Below are 20,537 nucleotides of genomic sequence, written 5' to 3' on the forward strand. Positions count from 1 at the left end.
CATACCAGTAGAAGCGTGAAGATGTTCAGGAGAGATGGCAGTGGGGTTTTCAACCGTATTGTTCAACAAGATTTTGGAAGGTGAGAGGATGCCTGAGGAATGGAGAAGGAATGTGCTGGTACCATTTTTTAAGAATTAGGGAGATGTGCAGACCTGCAGTAACTACAGGGGAATAAAGTTGATCAGTCACACCATGAAGTTATGGGAAAGAGTAGTGGAAGCCAGGCTGGGAAAATAGATGACCCTCTGTAAGCAACAGTGTGGTTTCATGCTGAGGAAAAGTGCCACATTTGCTTTGAGAATGTTGATGGAGAAGAATAGAGAAGGTCAGAAGGAGTTGCATTGTGTGTTTGTGGATCTAAAAAAAGCGTATAACAGGGTGCAGAGAACGGAGTTGTGGGAGACGCGACTAAGATGGTTTAGTGCAGAGGAGGGACATGGGGTATATTATACACCAGGAAGGAGGAAAAGAGGAAGGTCAAGGAGGAGGTTTATGGATGTGGTGAAGGAAGACATGCAGGTAGTTGGTGTGAAAGAGGCAGATGTAGAAGACAGGGGGGTATGACGGATGATCCGCTGTGGCAACCCTTAATGGGAGCAGAAAGAAGAAAAAAGAAGACATTTAACATAACATAAAGTCATAATGGTAAAAATTGAAACAACAAAAAATAATTTCCAGAAAGGTTTCTACAGGTTTATGAGGAGCACTGATTAAATTAGTTGAAGGTAAAATGATGTCACTGAAAGGCCCACAGAAAAACACGAGAGAGATGTGTGTCTGTGTGTACTAGAGAGAGAGAGAGAGAGAGAGAGAGAGAGAGAGAGAGAGAGAGAGAGAGCTACATACACACTTGCCACCAGGTGAGCACACACACACACACACACACACACACACACAAAGGAAGAGGCAGAGGGACACAGAGAGAGAGAAGGAGGGAGAGAGAGGAAAAGAAAGCAAAAGAGTAAGAGAGATGGAGAGGGAGACAGAGCGAGAAAAGGAGTGAGAGAGAGGGAGAGAGGGAAAGCAATAGAATAGGAAAAGGGAGAGAGAGAGCGAGAGAGAGAGAGAGAGAAAGCAATAGAATAGGAGCAAGAGAGAGAGAGAGAGAGAGAGAGAGAGAGAGAGAGAGCGGGCGCGCACTTTAGGACCCGGCGTTTCCAGCGTGGCTCTCGAGCGCGAGCATTTTGCGCGCTCCCAGCTCTCGCAGGCGGCTACTGCTTACAGGTGGGCTCTTTGGAAAAAGCCAGCCGGTTGGTGAGCAGTAGTGTAAACGCAACTACTCTAAACTGAAGCAAGGCGCTGAAACAGCCGTGCACCAGTTGCGTCCGTGCGCATATATTCACTAGATTCTCCTGTGCGCTCCTCAATCCTCAGCAGGTAAAACTGTTTGATCAACACTGTGAGAGTTGATTCTGTATTGTAGACATGCAGCCTGTGTTCATTTAGAACCACAGGAGTTCAACAGGACTTCATTCATCATCTGTCTAGTCGAAATGGAAGGGAACTGAAGGCGTCAGATTGTCGCTGACACTGGAATATACCCTAAACGCTGAACTACGATCAGCAGAGAACCGTGCACCTTGTGCACAATCACAATTCTTTCTTAAATACTGTGCAGGCGACAATCTTGCTGTGCTTCATTCTTAATCCAAAGCCTTTGGATTCTGTTTTTACTTTTGTTTCTGTGTTGTTTTTTTTATGTTCTTGTGTATCATAGGATTGTTTGGTCAAAGTAACAAGGCAGTTGCATCAACTACTGTTTGTAAGTGTGACTTTCTTTAAAAACACATTTCCCTCATTATTATAGGGATTGATCAGAAATGAACAGCCGATATTTTCGCTCCTTGGGACTCTTGCTCTACCTGATGTTAAATGGAGCCTGGCAGACAAGGCAAGTGCAGACTTTTATTTTTGGTTTTTGATGGCCTGGCATAATGACTTATTCATAAATGCATATATAATTAAATATGACTTGATATTAGATGAAGAATGAAATCTATAAAATAAGGGTAAGCTAAAGAAAGTGCTTCAAATGTGTGCTGAACCAAACACGTTTCTGGATTGTATACCATCAAATGTCAAAGCATTTATATTTGTGCTGAAAAAAAACCCCCACCTGTGAGCTCATTGCCCATGTTGGTGCTATTGACAGTTTTCAGGTCCTTTATTACTTTTATGAGAAGGTCTGATTTTTTTTTTATGGACAATGCTGCTGAGCGTTTATGAATGTTTAATAATGTGCATTTTCTTATCAATATATGAAGGTCAAAATCAGATGTGTCTGGTTCCGAGGCTTTCAAAAACAACATCACACTGTTCACAAGGATCCTGGACCGATTGTTGGATGGCTATGATAACAGGTTGAGACCGGGTCTTGGAGGTGAGTGACACTGCACTTAGTGCCTGTTACAAGACTGGGGGTTTATTATATATCTGAGACCTCAGATCAAACTGTTTAAGCTGTTGCATTGTGCAAAAGATCTCTGATTTTATTATATTGCTTATTATTCTGTTCTTCATTTCATCCTGTATGACTGCACACTGTTAATTATTGCAGAAACATTTAACAGGTCACAAGATGCAGTTTGTAATTAAATACTTATTAAAATGATTACAATTCTGATTCATTTAGATCTACAATACAGTAAAAACTAAAGTAAAATTTACAATACAATTAACCCAATTGTGGCAGTAACTTTAAACTTTGGATGGGGCTGGCAAGAGAAAATGTGCCTTTGGTGCATATTGTTTTAGTCAGAAAGATCTTTTGGCTGTTTGCAAATAGGACCAGTGTCATGTGCATTTAAATTTAAAGGAAAAACAGCAGTAAATAGGGGGAGTGGTGGCTCCAGCGGTTAAGGCGCTGGGTTGCCGATCGGAAGGTCTGGGGTTCAAGCCCCGGTATCGCCAGGCTGCCACTCTTGGGCCCTTGAGCAAGGCCCTTAACCCTCTATGCTCCGGGGGTCCCTTACGAGGGAAATATCAAGGTCCGTGACGTCCGGAGTGACGTGGGGCCGCCTTCCCGTGGGCTCACCACCTGCAGGAGGGACCGTAAGGGACGGTGCTGTGAGGATTGGGCAGCAGTCGAAGGCGGGGTCCTGCTTAGACTGCTGCCCCCGCGACCCGAATTACGGATAAGCGGGAGAAAATGACAATGACATGACAGCAGTAAATAAGGTGTGGTTAAACAGACACATTCACTGATACTTGTGCATAGAAGAGCAACTGCTAAACACTTCTTCCAGATACTGAGAATGAGAATGCAAGTCTTGATCAGACTGACAGCAACGTCTACAATTAGATCAATTACACAAAGAGAGCGGTATTATAGTTTGCAGTGGATAAGCCCTTCATTATGAAGACAAATGCATATTTGAAAGTTCACACTGATGCACAAAGCACAGGAGTCATCACTCATTGTCTTTTCCGCAAGTGCATGTTCGTTATACAAAAACAGAACAGCTCAGGAATGAATGAGTGACCCTTTAGGGTAATTTTGCTGTCATGGTTCGGATCCACTTGCTATTGTACTATGAAAAGGTTACTGCTAATCAATATGACGTTATTCTGATGGATCGCGTTTTGTCTTGTGATAAAACATTCCTGATAGGAGTCGTCTTATCCAGCTTATTGTTTTCTGTGAATACTCTGACAACACATTAAAGTTTTGTACAGGAGTTCAGATACAATCATCACATAAATACCGCATACAAAGAACGGAGGATTTCTTAGAATAAGCTGTATTTCATCAATGAATGAACTGTAGATTATAAAAACTACACATTAAACTGCAAAAAAGAAAAGGATTGCCTTAGATCCTACAAATCTCAAGAACCATACTTGAAGGAAGAAACACTGTTTTTATAAAAACATTCTTGCTATTTAACAAATAAGTCCAAATCTGTTATGATCCTCCATAGGTGCTTGATTTGGTTCAGATCTAAGGACTGTTCATCATAAAATCTATACTATTTTTATATTTGATATTCTTATTGAGCATAAAATATAAAAATAGTATAGATTTTATGATGAACAGTCCTTAGATCTCAACCAAAACCATTCGGCCTGGATCGCGGCTAACTCGCGAAAAACGCGATTTCTCACGCATTGTAAACGCTTCGAAATAACATAACGGATCCTAATGAAACTTAGTACATTGTTTCTTATTAGATGTTAGATGCACGATAAAAAGGATTTTCAAAGTAGTTTGCCCTGTATTCCTACTACAAAGGGGTAGTACGTTATTTGTTGACGTTACGTTCTGATCTCTAATCATCCAGTCCTGCTCAGTGCTTACTGCTTATTGCCATATTGCTTAGCATTCTGCCTTCCGTAGCGAAGCACGGGTACTTTCAGCTAGTTACATAATATTCATAAGAATTTCTCTGTTGTTAGCTGTGCCTACACATAAAAACATGCTCATCAACATTGATTGCAATCACTGTAGTATTCAGAAATAATTGGGTGAGTTTTTTTGCTATTAAAAATGCAAACATTTACATGCCTAGACACACACTTGCACTTACACACATACAAAAAATCAATGTAAAGGTGAAGAAGAAGATGGTGGGTCTGTTAAATGTTGAGGAGGCATCAATACAACATTATTCTGACTGATCATCTTTTCCATATGAGGAAACGTTTCCCTTTTTTTGGAAGTGGTCTCTTCCAAAACGAGGGTACCACTAGAGAGCGCATGAGGGCTCACTGAATGAAATTGCAAGAAAATTATATGCTATGGCTGTAGTCACTAGATCACGAGGACCAGATCTTTCAGAAGAATGGTGTTCCAGGCTAAACAAATCAATGGAAAGGTGCGGCTTGTAGTGACCAGAACTAAGACGCTTAGAGACTTTAAGATGTCTTTTTTTTAATTTTATGAATTAGTCATTGCTGTGTGTGTGTTCCAGGCTAATAATGATTGCTCGGCTTCCTTGTTTCCCAGCATGCCATTGTCACTGATAACGAGTTGACAATGATTTTGCTAATTTCTTTTTGTAGATCGGGTGACAGAGGTGAAGACTGATATTTATGTAACAAGTTTTGGACCAGTATCAGATGCAGACATGGTAAAATATTTTTTCCCATATGCTATGTAATAACATGCTGTGTCTTTACATTGTGTATGTACTGTATTATTCCACTTTCTCATATCCTGGCTCCCTGTCTCTCTCACTGTCTCATTCTATGTTGTCTGTTCATAGCACTGACTTTTGCTACGTGCCTAAAAGCTTTCCCAAAATCCTATATTACACTGTATCACCCGCTCTCTCTGCTTTCAAATATTTAGAATAAAGCAGAATAGAGGTTACCATGAAAACAAGGTTTGGATGTATTTTTCATTTGCTTTCTGTTTCCTCTACACTAGTACTCTCTAACCTTTATACTTTGACAAAGATGGAGTCTGTCCATTATTCTTGCTGCTCTTTATTAAGGGGTGTATTTTAGCTAGAGAGCATTTGTGTGTTCGAATCCCCATGTTGACTTGGTGAATAGTATTCATTTAAAATATTGCCGTATTTGTACAATATTATGAGTTACACTGATGACTTGCACGTAACAGTAGAACCCCAAATCAGGTAATGGAACATTACCAGCATGTTTTATGGTGTTATTAAAGAAGATGCAGAAAGTCATGTTGAGCAAGGAGTAGAAGGATAATAATGTATTTTTCCTCTTTTCATGAAATGGACAAAAAATTAGAATATATGTAGACACAATGAGGAATAAGGAAATATAATACATAAAATCAAATTAACCTAAAAAGTGGAACATGCTAATGCATTTTGGTTGTATATCAGACAATATTAAGTGGTAATGACACAAACTTCTTATTTAATAATATAAGGCAACAATAGGCAGCCAATCTTGTGATTAATAACGTCGCCATAGAATTCATTTATTACAGTTCCACTGAAAATCATTAAAATGCTATGGAGGAAATGACATTTTACCTTGTAAACGAAGATTTGTACTTCTCCTGTAGTAAGCCTTCAGGTCTTCACAGGCGCTCACCTTGCTATCTCTATACTCAGAGTGTAGCTTGCTTTCTCTGAAAAAGAAAAGAGAATATTATACATTTCCAACCTTTTTATTTTTAGCACAGCCACTGCTTGCCAATCAAATCAATTAAACTTCTAACTTAACTTTCTAAACTCTAAAAGTATTAAAAAAAGGCAAATAAATTCGTTTTTGTTTTTGCTATACACTGAAGACTTGAGATAATAATATGACCACGAGATAATAGATCAGGATTTCTGCTTTTCATTTCCTTGTCTATTTCTAAATATAATGAGTTGCATTCTCCTTTAAGATTGGTTAGTGCCACACTCCACAGTGCCAGACTGAGCTTGTATGCTTTGGCTCGTGAGCAGATCATTTCTATCTCCACACTTTGTTAAGGATTTAGTTTCTAGAACATTTGTGACTCATTTGTGTATTTGTTCTGTAATTCTAATATGGCCTTCATCTGGTGTTGTTTTCTTCAACTTGATATCTGGTTTGTGTATGGCAGGGGATTATGTCTTTTTTGAGGATATTTTAGATTCGCTATTTGCGTGTGCATTGGCTCTGATTGATTTTCTCTATTTCTCAGGTTTAAAGTGCCTTCTTTCCCCTATATACAGGTACAGATCTCTCTTGTTGCTGCTGATTTATAGTTTTTGTTGACGAATGCAGTCTTCACAGGCAAGACCTAGTCTCAACTCAATTTTAATTACCCAGACCGCTTAAATGTTTAATCAGAAATCTGGAAATACAAACATTTTGGCTTGATTTCAAGTTAAAAATCCACCAGTAGCTACATCTGTGTTCAATCACACAACTGCCCAGCTTTTACTCTCAGGTTGTCTGATTTTTTTATCTAGAGCTTTGGGCAGTTGTTCGGTTGTTCAGTTGTTCCTAGATTCAGATTGACAAACATACAGCTTGATATTTAAATGATTAGTTAAGTCTTAGATTAAAATGTAAAAATGTAGTAAAATATTTATCATTCTCTTTTTCTCAAGACGTGTATCTCCAAATATTATACATGACTATCTGTATTATTTTCTGTATATGTTATTCTGTCTCTCTCACACTCTGTTGTCTATTCATAGCACCGATTTCTTCTACAAGCTAAGCTCTGCCTAAAAGCTTTTCACTTCGTTTCACAAACTCTCTGCTCTCAAATATTTATAATAAATAATTTAAAAACATTTTCCTTTTTGCGTTTAGAAACAGGGAATAGAATTGTGAACTACAAAGGATTTATTTCTTTGTCAGTTTCAATAAGATATTGTGTGAAACTATTAAAAAAAAAAGTGATTAAAATGGCAAGGATTAAAATACACCTGTAATAATAGGCTAATAGATTGTGAATATATTAAGGCTAATTATCATGATCAGGACACAAAATGATCCCAGTCATTATAATTATGTTGATCATGCAATCATTGCACACCTGTTTTTAGCTAAATTCTCCTCACATTTGCAGCTTGTCTGCAACTGTCTGAAGTTTGAATGCAAATGTCAGTATTAACCGTTCACTAGCACCGGAGCATATAAAGTCATCTATAAATATGATCTTAAATTTGGAATTAAAATTTAACCAAATTGCAGTAGTGTCAGGTACACCACAAAATATTTGTAAAATATTGTATTGATATATTATTAATAATATTGTTCATATTTCTAAACATTTTGGAGAACTTCACAATTCTTCTGGAGCTTGACTCTTGATTCGCCTTTGCTTCTGTCTGCAGGTAATTCCTTATAGCCAGCATTAAGATTATAGAATATATACACCATAGAGTGTGTTATTATCAGGGGCAAGCTTTCTTCAGTTTTAATCTATTTCTTTTCATGAATATGTATTCAATTATTTCCAAAAGTATATTCTCTTCATTTAATAGCATTTATCCCGCAAGTTTTTATCCATTCATATTTCAGCCATCAAATCACGTGTTGCTGAGGTCAAAGGAATCTGCCGTGAAAGCTTCAGAATCAGCAGTACGGTTGCCTGTAGAGTAAAGTACACGTTGCTTTAATAAATTGGATTTTGAGCTGGACACAACAGGGTAAACAATAACATTGCCATTTTCATGTCTTTTGATTGGATGGTTACAGACTGCACTATTTACAACCTGCATCTGTAGCAAACTGCACAAGCTCAAATATATTCATGTGGATTTAATAGTTGTTTTTTTCATTCTACAATGGCTGAGAGAGAGAAAGAAATTGATTTGGTCACAGACACACTTACAATGCCATTTTGAAGACAAGTTGGACATCAAGAGGAAAGCTCAGCCAAAGCAGTTCAGAACAGTTTGTCGAATCCCAAGGAAAACCGTAATGCACAGGAAACCCGAAGTCATTTTTTGAGGTAAATACTGATGCTTCTGCTAGAAATTATGTATGCGGTCAGCGCAGCTGTGGCTACAGTGAAAGGAGACTTGTTGAGTTGTGTTCATTGTGTTTCTTGCTTTAGTAATGGAATTTATTTTCACTGTGTGAGATACCTGAATATGATGCAGTGCTCTGTTATACTGCATTTCTGTAAAATATTATTGATGCTTTCTATAGCCATAGTGTCATAATGATGGTATTACAAGGTGGATTAATTCAAATAGGACACAACTGAAAGCCTAGGTGTGAAATAAACGGCTTCCTACTGGTTATTATGCATTCCAGAGATCCATTACAGAAATAAAACTATGTTTTGCCTGACACTAGAAACATGTCATTAACTAGATGTTCATCCAATGTCACCAATAAACATTAAATACTGATATATTGATGCTAGTGAAAGGATGAATGGATGGATAAAAAGATAAAATGATGGCTGGGGTAACTTTTAACTCTTTAACAAGCCGGTTTTGTCTAATGGTCTAATAATCTACCTGTCAGTGTTGCAACTCCTGTCTAAATCAAGTTTAAATTATTAATGGCTACAGAACAATTCAATTTGTATGCTGGATTTTGCTATGGGAGCCTGTGAACAGCTCTGCCCATTCTGGTTTGGTTGCAAAACAAATCCAAGCTCAGCTGAGTCTGTAGCTGTACCATAAATTAGAAGAATCATGTTTGGGAATCAGGATTGGGAATGTTTTTGCAGCAGCTGTTTTTTTGCATACCAGTGACTAGCAAGACATTTCTGTGGACCTCCTGTGCCAAGACCAAGTAGAACTAAGTATCAAGATATCAGGATAATTTCTGATTTCTTACAAGGAGCCAACAACTAGTAACAAACTATTTTTGTCAAGAGAAAATAGTAGTTATATTGATTTGCGGTGAGAAGTAATCACATTTTACCTGGATCCAATTTGCTAAATACTTTCATAAAATATACAATTCTGACAGAACGTAAATGAAATGCAGTATAAATTAATGCAGTAAGGTGTAAAGAGAAGCAGTCTAGTGAGTGCACAGGGGGCAGTTAAACATGAATGTTTCTATCACTAAACATTTTATGTGACAAAATGTCAAAACAGTAAACACAGCAGGGTTCATAGCTGTGATTTAAACTGAAAAAGTTGTAAGTGTCAGCACAGTAATAGTAATAGATGAGTGAAACTTAAACATGAACCTACAGCACTGTGATGGTGAGTTAGTACAATGTATTAGTTATAAACATTAGGTCATTGCAGTAATAAGTGAACAGTAATTATAAGTTGCACTGATGGAATTTTAATCATTAAAGTAATGTGTACATTATTGATTTAGGAAAGCTTCACTTGGATCCCAGAGCAATGTGTGTGTGTCTCTGTGTGTGTATGGTGGTGGTGGTGGTAAGCAAAGTATGTAGGAGTATGACAGTCAGGCAGTTTTTGAGTGAATGCTGTAGAAACTTCTGCCAGATGGCTCAGGGGGAAAAAGATTGTGGGAACGGTGGGATCAACTAGGATCTAGCATTATGCCAGAGGCTTTGTGCATGGGTAAAAATCTCCTCACAAGGAGGGTGAGCTGCGTTGATAATGCATTCATCTGTCTGAACTATCCATTGTAGGATCATGTAATTAGAGATGTTGCAATTTTCAAAACAGACATCAAAAAAGCTGGTCATTGGTACCCCTGTAGAATGTGATGAGGATGGTAGAGAGATGTTTACCTTCTTCAGATGCTGGAAGAAATGAAGGAGCTGGCAAGCCCTTTTTGCCAATGAACTGGTTGTTTATGTAGACATTCTTTCATGTAAATGTCAAGTAACATGCTACTCATTTTATTGTACTGATTTGTATAAAATCTTATAAGCATTATTCTGATTTATGTATTCCTATGTGACCCTTGCAAAATGCCAAGCATGGGTGAACTTCTAGTGCATATGGTTATGGTTTTTGTAGTATCTATGTTCACTCTGAAGTGAATTACGGGTTATCTCTGATGCTGGAGGCCTGGACTAAAATTGTTTCCTCACTATATGCAGCTTTTGGGCTTTTAATGTTGATCGGGTGCACATTGACCTTACTCAGTCATTTCCAAACATTGTTACTCATTACTCTCTTATTTTTTGTTGTGGAAACTTCTTTCTCTTTTTTGCCCCTGGGGTTCTTACCAAAGGGCCTGCTACGTCAGATTCTCACCTCAATTTTGAAGTGTTTCTGTAGAGGGTTTTCTGTCACTTTAACAAGATAGAGAGATTCTACACATGCTTTTGAAACTTTGTTTAGCTCAATACATGAAAAACTTTTTACCAACCCAGCAATAACAATGAGTCTTTTTTCAGTGTTGAATAATGTGGACACAAAATCTGTTACTCATGCATTGTTAATTTTTATCATTGTTGTATTTTGCAGATGGTACTTGAAGTAATAGTAACTCTATAACTGGCTAAATTACACTCATTGAATAGCATTTTGCATTATAGATGTGTTTTAATTGTCCTGTTTTGTTGATTAATAAACAATAAGTGGAGTATTGCATGAAATACAATGAAATAATGCTATCATTTAAAGGAGAACCATATTTGTATTATTTTGATTAAGTAGACAATATTAATACATATTTTCTTATTAGGTACAATGTTCTTCATACTTGATCATTTTATGTTCAGAGGAGCAAAAAAGTATTTAGTCAGCCACCAATTGTGCAAGTTCTCCCACTTAAAAAGATGAGTTAGCCCTGTAATTTTCATCATAGGTACACTTCAACTATGAGAGACAAAATGAAAAATAAAATCCAGAAAATCACATTGTCTGATTTTTAAAGAAATTATTTGCTAATTATGGTGGAAAATAAGTATTTGGTCAGTAACATAAGTTCATCTCAATACTTTGTTATATACCCTTTTTTGGCAATGACAGACATCAAACATTTTCTGTAAGTCTTCACAAGGTTTTTACACACTGCTGCTGGTAGTTTGACCCATTCCTTCATGCAGATCCCCTCTAGAGCAGTGATGTTTTGGGGCTGTCGCTGGGCAACACGGATTTTTAACTCCCTCCAAAGATTTTCTATGGGGCTGAGATCTGGAGACTGGCTAGGTCACTCCAGGACCTTGAAATTTGTTGCCCTTTGTTGCCCGGGCAAGCCAGCCACTGTATACCTCGTGTTTTTTGTGTTACCTGAATGATATTTTGATTAAGGTCTACAGTGTGCTGCCAGAGCTTTTGCTGCCATTTTATTTATATAGGTAATGTAGCTGGTCACATGACCCACACTGATTCGTTTCTATCTTTCTCTGCCTTGCAGGCTCTGGTTATGGAACAAGAAGTAGAAACTTTCTTAAGGAAGCAGGCCATCGAGGTGGTCCCTCCCCCAACAAATTTTTCGACAGCCGATAATTCATAGTTCCCAAGAAAGATGGGGGCTGTGTCCCATTTAGTATCTGCATCAGCTGAACCACTTACTAATGAGGCTCAGGTTCAAAATGCTCACGCCGAAACAAATCGTTTTCCAAAAACTGCTTTGTCATGATAGATCTGAAGGATGCAGACTTCCATGTACCCATCCTTACTTCACATAGGAAGTTCCTGAGGTTTGATTTTGGGGTTGAAGCTTACCAATATTGGTTCCTTCTGTTTGACCTTGCACTCTCACCCCATACTGTGTGGATGCGGTTCTGGCTCCTTTGAGACTCTGGCGCATCTGCATACTAAACTATATTGACGATTGGTAAATATTAGCTTAATTGGAGCACTTGGCAACCAGGCATCGAGATGTCGTTCTTGCCCACATGAGGGAGTTGGGGCTAAGACTGAATGCCAAAAAAAGTGTAGATTCTCTGGTACAGACGACCACCTACCTAGGCGTAGTGTGGGATTCATACAATATGTGGCACAGTTGTCTCCTGCTCGAGTTAAGTCTATCCTCGCACCCGTCAAGAGAGAAGTGAGAAGGCCAGTCACTCACTGTAAAGCAGTTTCAAAGGCTGCTGAATCTTATGGCAGCCACGTCCAACATAAAACCACTTGCTTAAAACCCTTTTAGTGGTGGCTCAGGACCAGAGGGTTCTCCCAGAGGGGGAAACCACTCCACACAATCAAGGTCACAGGCCTTACATGTGGAGGGAACCTGGGTTCCTGTCACAGGACCCTGTGTTTGGGACTGCTTGTCATCGCTTAACGTTAATGACAGATGCCTCCCTCTCGGGCTGGGGGGCGGTCATGAGTGGCCGCTCCACCCAAGTTCTATGGAAAGGGCTCCATCTCTTGTGGCACATTAACTGCCTGGAGATGCTGGCCATGCTTCTAGCATTTAAAACATTTTCTTTCTCTCTCTCATACGAACAAATCTGTGGTCTCTTACATCAAACATCAGGGGGGTCTGCGCTCTCGCCTACTTTAGAAGCTGGCATGACTGATCCTCCTGTGGGCCCAAGGGAAGCTGCTCTCATTAAAGGCAGTATACATCCCAGGGACCTGTTTGTGACTCGAGAAACCTTGCACTGTCCCCTCTGGTTTTCCTTCACTCACCAAAGTAGCCACCTTTTGCTTAGATTACTGCTTTGCACACTCTTGGCATTCTCTTGATGCCTACTTTGAAGAACCTACAATATGACATATTTTCAGATCACTTTTTTGTTATGTATATAATTCCACATGTGTTAATTCATAGTTATGATGCCTTCAGTGTGACTCTACAATTTTCATAGTCATGAAAATAAAGAAAACTCTTTGAATGAGAAGGTGTGTCCAAACTTTTGGTCTGTACTGTATATATAATATATATAAACTTTTGGTCTGTACTGTACATGCTTTTCCCCCTGCTGCACTGCATGGAAATCTCCATTTCCTTCTGGTAGCCCAGTACTGGCCAGGCTAACCCTAGACTGGCCATCTTGTCTCTAAAGAGAGTTGAGAAACTTTACACACTTTCTGTTTCCCTCTCCTGTCTGGAGTTTACCGCAGGTGTGGCCAGTGCCTTTCTTTAAGCCAGGTGCCCTTGGCTACCCCACTACCAGTCGTGCTCCAGACATTCTATTCTCCTCCTTTCCAGCACAGGAGAAGCTTAATCAGGTGTGTCCTAAACACATACATCCACAGAACTGCCCTATGGAGGAAGTCAGACAAGCTGTTATGCCGTCTGCTACAGTCAAAATAAGAATAAGGTCCCTGTGGATTAAGCAGACACTCAGCAGGTGGATTGTGAATGCTATCTCCTCCTCTTATGAGTTTTCTGGTTTTCCTGCTCCTTTTGGGGTCAGAGCTTACTCAACCTGAAGCATGGTGGGCTCTAAGGCATTTTTCTCTGGAGTGTTTCTCCAGGACATTTGCTGGTCTAACCCGCTGACCTTTGTCAGGTCCTGTAGCCTTGACCTTAGTGCCACTCTCGCCCCCTCTGTCCTTCGACCTAGCTGTGCCCATCCACACTAGGCAGGGATTGGTCAGTCTGGCGGTATTGTACTCTAGTTCCCAAATTGTTGTTGATGTATGTAACCCTGGTTCCCCGAGGGAATAAGACGCTGCATCTCAGTGCCACACTACCTGCATTCCAGTCAGAGCTTCCTTCCCTTTTTAAAGCTAGCGCCATCTGCAATTTTATATGATTTTATGTAATGCAGTAGTTAATTCTATGTTACTGTTTTATATATATATATATATATATATATATATATATATATATATATATATATATATATATATATATATATATATATATATATATATATTACTGCAATCCATTACTCTTTGCTGATGGTTGGTAATAGTAAATGGAAAATGAGAACTTATTAATGACAATGACTGATATACAGACTAATACTTCAGACCAGTTAGTAGGGGTTTTTTTTTTTTTTACAATTGGAGGTTACTTGCTAGTCATCAATCTCTTTGGGAAACATTTAAGCATTTATTGGGAAGAAGGTTATTTCCAAAAGATCTTCTTTTCAAAGCTGCTTTTTTTCTCATTAGTTTATATTACTTTTGCTCTCTACACTCTCTCGCCTTCTCAAGCTGCATTCATTTCACCATCAAATTGGAAAAAACTCCAATGATTTCTCTGAGTGGATTAATAAATTAAAATTGTTTTTAATGGGACAAAAATCTTTTTAACTCACTGGTATCTGGTTGGGTTGCAGGATTATACTATCATCTGGGTGTGAACTGTTCATTTAATAATACAATATATACAATAGATACAATATATTTTCATTAAACTCATTTTATTTACTGCAATGTCTAATGTTTAACACTGACTGTGTGCTATACTGTCAGGAGTACACAGTGGATGTGTTCTTCCGCCAGCGCTGGACAGATGAACGACTGAAGTTCCATGGGCCAATGAATATCCTGCGACTCAATAATCTGATGGCTAGTAAGATCTGGACCCCCGATACCTTCTTCCACAATGGCAAGAAATCTGTGGCTCACAACATGACCATGCCAAACAAATTACTGCGGATCATGGAGAATGGGACACTACTTTACACCATGAGGTATTCAGGCTACACTTTGCATACTTTAACCATTTTTTCAATCTGGTGTTCACTATTGCATTAAATGTGTGTGATCCAGGCTTACGGTGCAAGCTGAATGTCCAATGCATCTGGAGGACTTCCCCATGGACTCCCATTCATGTCCACTGAAGTTTGGCAGCTGTAAGCCCAAATTTCTTTCTTATAAGTGGAGGCTAAAAGAGACAGAATGCTGCATATTTTAACCCATTTTAGTTGTATTCTTCTGTTATACATGTACAGTGCATCCGGAAAGTATTCAGAGAGCTTCAATTTTTCCGCATTTTGTTATTTTACAGTCTTATTCCAAAATGGGTTAAATTCGTTATTTTCTGTAAAATTTCCCAAACGATACCCCATAATGACGATGTGAAAAAAGTTTATTTAAAAACTAAAAGAAAAAAAATCAGTTACATGTACAGTACAGACCAAAAGTACAGTACAAAACCAAACTTTTGGTCTGTACTGTATATGTACAAGCATTCACAGCCTTTGCCATGACACTCAAAATTGTGTTTAGGTGCATCCTGTTTCCATCCTTGAGATGTTTCTACAACTTGATTGGAAATGGACATTTGGAAAGAAGAACAACCATTTCTGCAGCACTCCACCAATCAGGCCAGCATGGTAGAGTGGCCAGACGGAAGCCACTCCTCAGTAAAAGGCACATGACAGTGACCACGAGAAACAACAATTGAACTCTTTGGCCTGAATGCCAAGCATCATGTTTGGAGAAAACCAGGCACCACTCATCACCTGGCCAATACCATCCCTACAGTGAAGCATGATGGTGGAAGCATCATGCTGTGGGGATGTTTTTCAGCGGCAGGAACTGGAAGACTGGTCAAAATTGAGGAAAGGATGAATACAGCAATGTACAGAGGCACGATTGATGAAAACCTGCTCCAGAGCGCTCTGGGCGTCAGACTGACAGAGGTGTCAGTTCATTTTGGAGAGATTGTGGCTGTGCACCGATGCTCCCTATCCAACCCGATGGAGCTTGAGAGGTTCTGCAAAAAAGAATGGGAGAAACTGCTCAAACTTGACTTGAGGGCTGTAATTGGTGCCAAAAGTGCTTCAAAAAAGTATTGAGCAAAGGCTGTGAATAATTATGTACTTGTGTTTTTTGTTTTTTATTTCTAATTAATTTGCAAAAATGAAAAGAAAGTTCTTTCATGTTGTAATCATGGGGTATTGTTTATAGAATTTTGAGAAAACTAATGAATTAAATCCATTTTGGAACCTATCGTAAAAGAAAAAAGAAAAGAAAAAAGTGAAGCGCTGTGAATTCTTTCCAGAAGCACCTATACATACTCTATAACTCTGACAAGAGATTTCTGACATAATTTAAATAAAATTTCAATTCGATTTTGCATGATTCACCAGTCAAAATGTATTTTTTTTTTCAAGGAATTCTGTAAATATATCTGACAAAGACAGCTAATTTGCTTCAATTCTTATTAATAAAATTTTCAATAATTAGACAATCTTTCGAAAAACATGCTGCTACTGTGTGTAGATGCATATACTCTGACAGAGGTAACCTATGTTTGGACACGGAATGCCACTCTTTCAGTGGAGGTGGCTCCAGATGGATCAAGGCTAAACCAGTATGACTTGAGAGGCCAAACCGGTGGCAAAGAAACAATTAAATCCAGCACTGGTGAGTACACATAGGTTACATTCATTTCCTTCATTGTAAATGGTAAGGTACAATATCTCTTGATCCAATTCTTCGTTCACTTATTTATGGTCTGAAAATCTATCTGTGTAATTTATTTATATTTCTCTCTTTCTCACTCTCTTTCTCTGTGTGTTTCTAGGGGAATATACAGTAATGACAGTTCATTTCCATCTGAAGAGGAAGATTGGATACTTTGTGATCCAAACTTACTTGCCCTGCATCATGACTGTCATTCTTTCCCAGGTGTCCTTTTGGCTTAACCGTGAATCAGTACCCGCTCGAACAGTTTTTGGTGGGTAATATTTTAATAATAATAAAATAAATAAATAATAATACTACATTTTATTTAAAGGCACCTTTCAAAACACTCAACTGACACCGTACAGTAAAGTGAAGTCATAAAATCAAACAACAACAAAAAGCTATTTAACCGTTAAAATGAATCAGAAAAAGCTAATTGGAACAAATTCGTTTTCAGGCATGATTTAAAAGTGGTCAGACAGTCACTTTCTCGTATTGATTGTGGAAGATCACAATCAGCCCAGCTAAATGCCCTTAAACACATAGTGACTGAAGGGACAGAAGGTACAGTAAGGGAAACAGATGGAAAAGATCTGAGTGCGCGTTAGGGTGTAGGTATGAAGCAAGACAGAAAGGTAAGAGGTTGCAAGATTATAAAGAATCTTTAAATGTAAGAAGCAGCATCTTGTACTATATTCGAAATACTCGATGGAGGAGGTTCAGAGTAAACTTTATGAAAGCAGGTTATCATTTGGTATTGTTTTCTCTATTCTTTAATTATATAATTTATACTTTTACAGTAATTGTACATTTTCTAATGTTAAACATCATTATAGACTAATTTTATGTGCATGCATAAGTGTATCTCTTTTGTTTGTCCAGGTGTAACTACAGTACTCACTATGACCACTCTGAGTATTAGTGCTCGTAACTCATTGCCCAAAGTTGCCTATGCCACAGCAATGGACTGGTTCATTGCTGTGTGCTATGCCTTTGTTTTCTCTGCCCTTATTGAGTTTGCGACAGTCAACTACTTCACCAAACGAGGCTGGGCCTGGGATGGCAAGAGCATTCTCAATGACAAGGTAACTGTGCCTACACGGTTAAAAGAAAGAAACATCAGGCACCTTTTATTGTTAGAAGATTTCTAAGAATGCCCTCATGATTAATGCACACATTCAACAAGCTTTGAATGCCTACTTTGCCTGGTTGCATATTGCTGAATGTAGAATCTGAATACATTTGCTTAGACTCTTGTGCTTTTGAATAATATTAAAACCTTGAAAAAACTATCTACAGTTAAATTATACAATAAACTTTAAAGCATTAAATTACAGCATACAGAAGTGGCATAAATAATAAATAATTTCATGCACTTGATAAGATGCTTTTCCTCTAGTTTTTAGTAAAAATCAATTAAGAAACACTTTTCTCTGCTTTGTGCATGCATATCTTTAAAAAAAAAAACGGATATCTTTATTTTCCTTACTGGTTCTGCATTAAATCAACAATAATTAGTAACTATTGTATTTTAAAAGTTGTTTTCATGCAATACTATTATATATATCCCTATATAGATATATCTCAGTGATTTAATTATTTGCACTCACAAATTGATTTGTTAGTTTGTTTTATTATTAGGTATATCCTAGGAATTTTATTATTTGCCCTCACAAATTAATTTGTTAGTTTGATGTATTAATTGAGCAACATAATTTTTATTTACACAGAAAAAAGAGGGATCTGTTATGAAGAAAAACAACGCTTATGCAGTAGCTGTGGCAAACTATGCTCCCCACATCGGTAAGGATTTAGCTTTGCCCACCGTTTCCAAAAGCGTCACATCAGAGCCCATAAAAGCTCAACCTGTGGCTAAAGAGAGCAGGAAGACCTTCAACAGCGTGAGCAAGATCGACCGCATGTCCCGCATAATCTTCCCCGTGCTTTTTGGTAGCTTCAACCTGGTCTACTGGGCTACATATCTCAACAGAGAGCCTGTCATTAAGAACATGGTTCCCTCTCACTGACAAGTCTATAAAATATGAATGTACACATCACACCCACATCACACATACACATTTACACAGACAGGCATATTCAAATATTACTTGGCATTTGTACGTGTTTTTCGTATTGTGTCATGCTTGGGATTTTGTCTTACTATTGAGGGTATATAATATGTTTTTTGTTTTGAAACAGATTTTTACTGCCTTTTTTTAATTCTGTATATACTGTTGGTTAAAATTATTGGACAATGATTAACCATTTTCCTTATTATTGTCAATATTTTTTCCTATTTTTTTTATTATAAGAATTTCCTTCTAATGTAATAGTATCTATACCCTTTTACACCTTTTATCTCTTAGTACCAATCAAATATATGGATTTTCTTTCCCTGTATTTAAAAATCCCACAGTACAGGATGAGACAGTAGGATGAGAATGCTTACGTTCCCATGCAATTGACTTAATGTTGTTAGGAGGAAGGAAGAAACCTGCCATCCTTTCCTCTCAGTAAAAGCACTGCCAATTATATCCTTAAGTGCCAAGGATGGCACAAGGCACAGCTGGGACATTAATATTCGATGTGGTTTTGTGCAGTCATTTTTAGAGTAATTTATCTCTCCATTACTCGAATGTGACGTTAAAAAGAAAACAGCTCGTCACTCAGCACAGTCTCAGTCCTTTGCCACTTAGATGCACTTAATGCAAATAACGTATTTCAAATGCTTTCTGAATGAATTTCCTACACTTCCATGTACATTTAAAGATAGATACAATTGTGAATACAAATATGGGCAGTCACTTTATCATTTCTGGCTCTCCATGTAGCATTTTCAAACAAAAAGTGGAACTTGATATATTTTTTAATTTGTTTTTGACACTGAAATGCGCTTCTGACTTTGTTCCCTTAGACAAGCTAAAACATTTTATTTTTCTAATTAAAACTATGAATCAAATGTTTGTCCTAATCCACAAATATTTACTGTATCATTTTCTGAAAAGCATTAATAGGGTTAAATCACCACCTATTATTGTATCCCATATATGTAAATATATTTTGTTTACAAATGCTCACAGTGAATTGTGAACAGTATAGTAAAATTTGCACATTTCTCTTCATAGCCACTTTCAACACAGTACAGCTAACAGATGTTTTACAGTGCTGAGCAAGTGTTATAGAATTGTGCTTAATTCTATAACTCGGCCTGTTGGAGTTGTAGCTAGCTGACTGTGGTATACATGTAGCAAAAGCTTTCATTGTTGAATGGTTACTATTTTCAGAAAATGACTTGTATAACTTGAAGTATACATGAAAATATAATGATGGCTAATAATACTGTAAATCTTCATTTATTTATTTTTGAGTTGGGTAGGAAAGAAAATGGTGTATTTATTGCCACTGAAAAGGTATGAATAATAATAGTAGAGATAGTATCAGATGTATCATCATATTTGGCTAAATACCTCCTAGGAGATTTGCAGGTCTGACGAACCTGACCTGAACACTCCTACACAGATATTGTTTCTCTTTCTGCCAGGATCTTTCGTGCAACCTGTTTTAGCACGTTTAATCAGCCTTATTTTCTCTGTTGTTTTCAGTAAAAGGTCTCTCTGCAGCAGTAAAAGTGTATGAATGAACTCCTGCAGCCTCAGTTACAGCACCTTTCTTTGAACCCTTTCTGTCTCCTAGCTTCAGGGAGTGCAGGAGAGTGTTTACATGGGAAACCTAATTCACTTCTCTGTGTGTGCTGTGTTTGTGCTGTGGTGTTTGTGTTGTTGGGACTTGGGGTGGGGAAGCTTACTTTCAATCTGCCAGAATGATTTTTCAACAACAGTATTAAAAAAAATCTAAACAATGTTTGGCTTGTCAGTGAAATAATTGAATAAAATATTAGTATACAGACAAGTATCGACTGAGTAGAGTAAAAGTTGTTTTAGCATATTTGTTTTTTAAATGAA

General features: G+C 37.8%; 1 protein-coding gene across 1 annotated transcript; it reads left to right on the top strand.

Moving 5' to 3' along the window:
- The first annotated feature begins 1,062 nt into the window (after nt 1-1,062).
- gabra2a (gamma-aminobutyric acid type A receptor subunit alpha2a) lies at nt 1,063-19,912 on the top strand. The gene is made up of 10 exons (XM_083540039.1): nt 1,063-1,378; nt 1,809-1,892; nt 2,266-2,381; nt 5,003-5,070; nt 14,632-14,852; nt 14,932-15,014; nt 16,390-16,533; nt 16,694-16,846; nt 17,458-17,660; nt 18,306-19,912. Exons 2-10 carry the CDS (start codon nt 1,822-1,824, stop codon nt 18,600-18,602), a joined length of 1,356 nt encoding a protein of 451 aa, XP_083396165.1. The 5' UTR covers nt 1,063-1,378; nt 1,809-1,821; the 3' UTR covers nt 18,603-19,912.
- The last annotated feature ends 625 nt before the right edge of the window (nt 19,913-20,537 follow it).

This window comes from Silurus aristotelis (assembly GCF_946808225.1).
Source record: "Silurus aristotelis genome assembly, chromosome: 4".
Taxonomy (NCBI): Eukaryota; Metazoa; Chordata; class Actinopteri; order Siluriformes; family Siluridae; genus Silurus; species Silurus aristotelis.

Bases quoted from the DNA above. Each gene is read 5' to 3' on its own strand.
- gabra2a (XM_083540039.1), top strand. From the start codon at position 1,822: ATGAACAGCCGATATTTTCGCTCCTTGGGACTCTTGCTCTACCTGATG. The intron at 1,893-2,265 runs GCAAGTGCAGAC...CAATATATGAAG, and splicing joins AATGGAGCCTGGCAGACAAG to GTCAAAATCAGATGTGTCTG. The intron at 5,071-14,631 runs GTAAAATATTTT...CTATACTGTCAG, and splicing joins CAGTATCAGATGCAGACATG to GAGTACACAGTGGATGTGTT.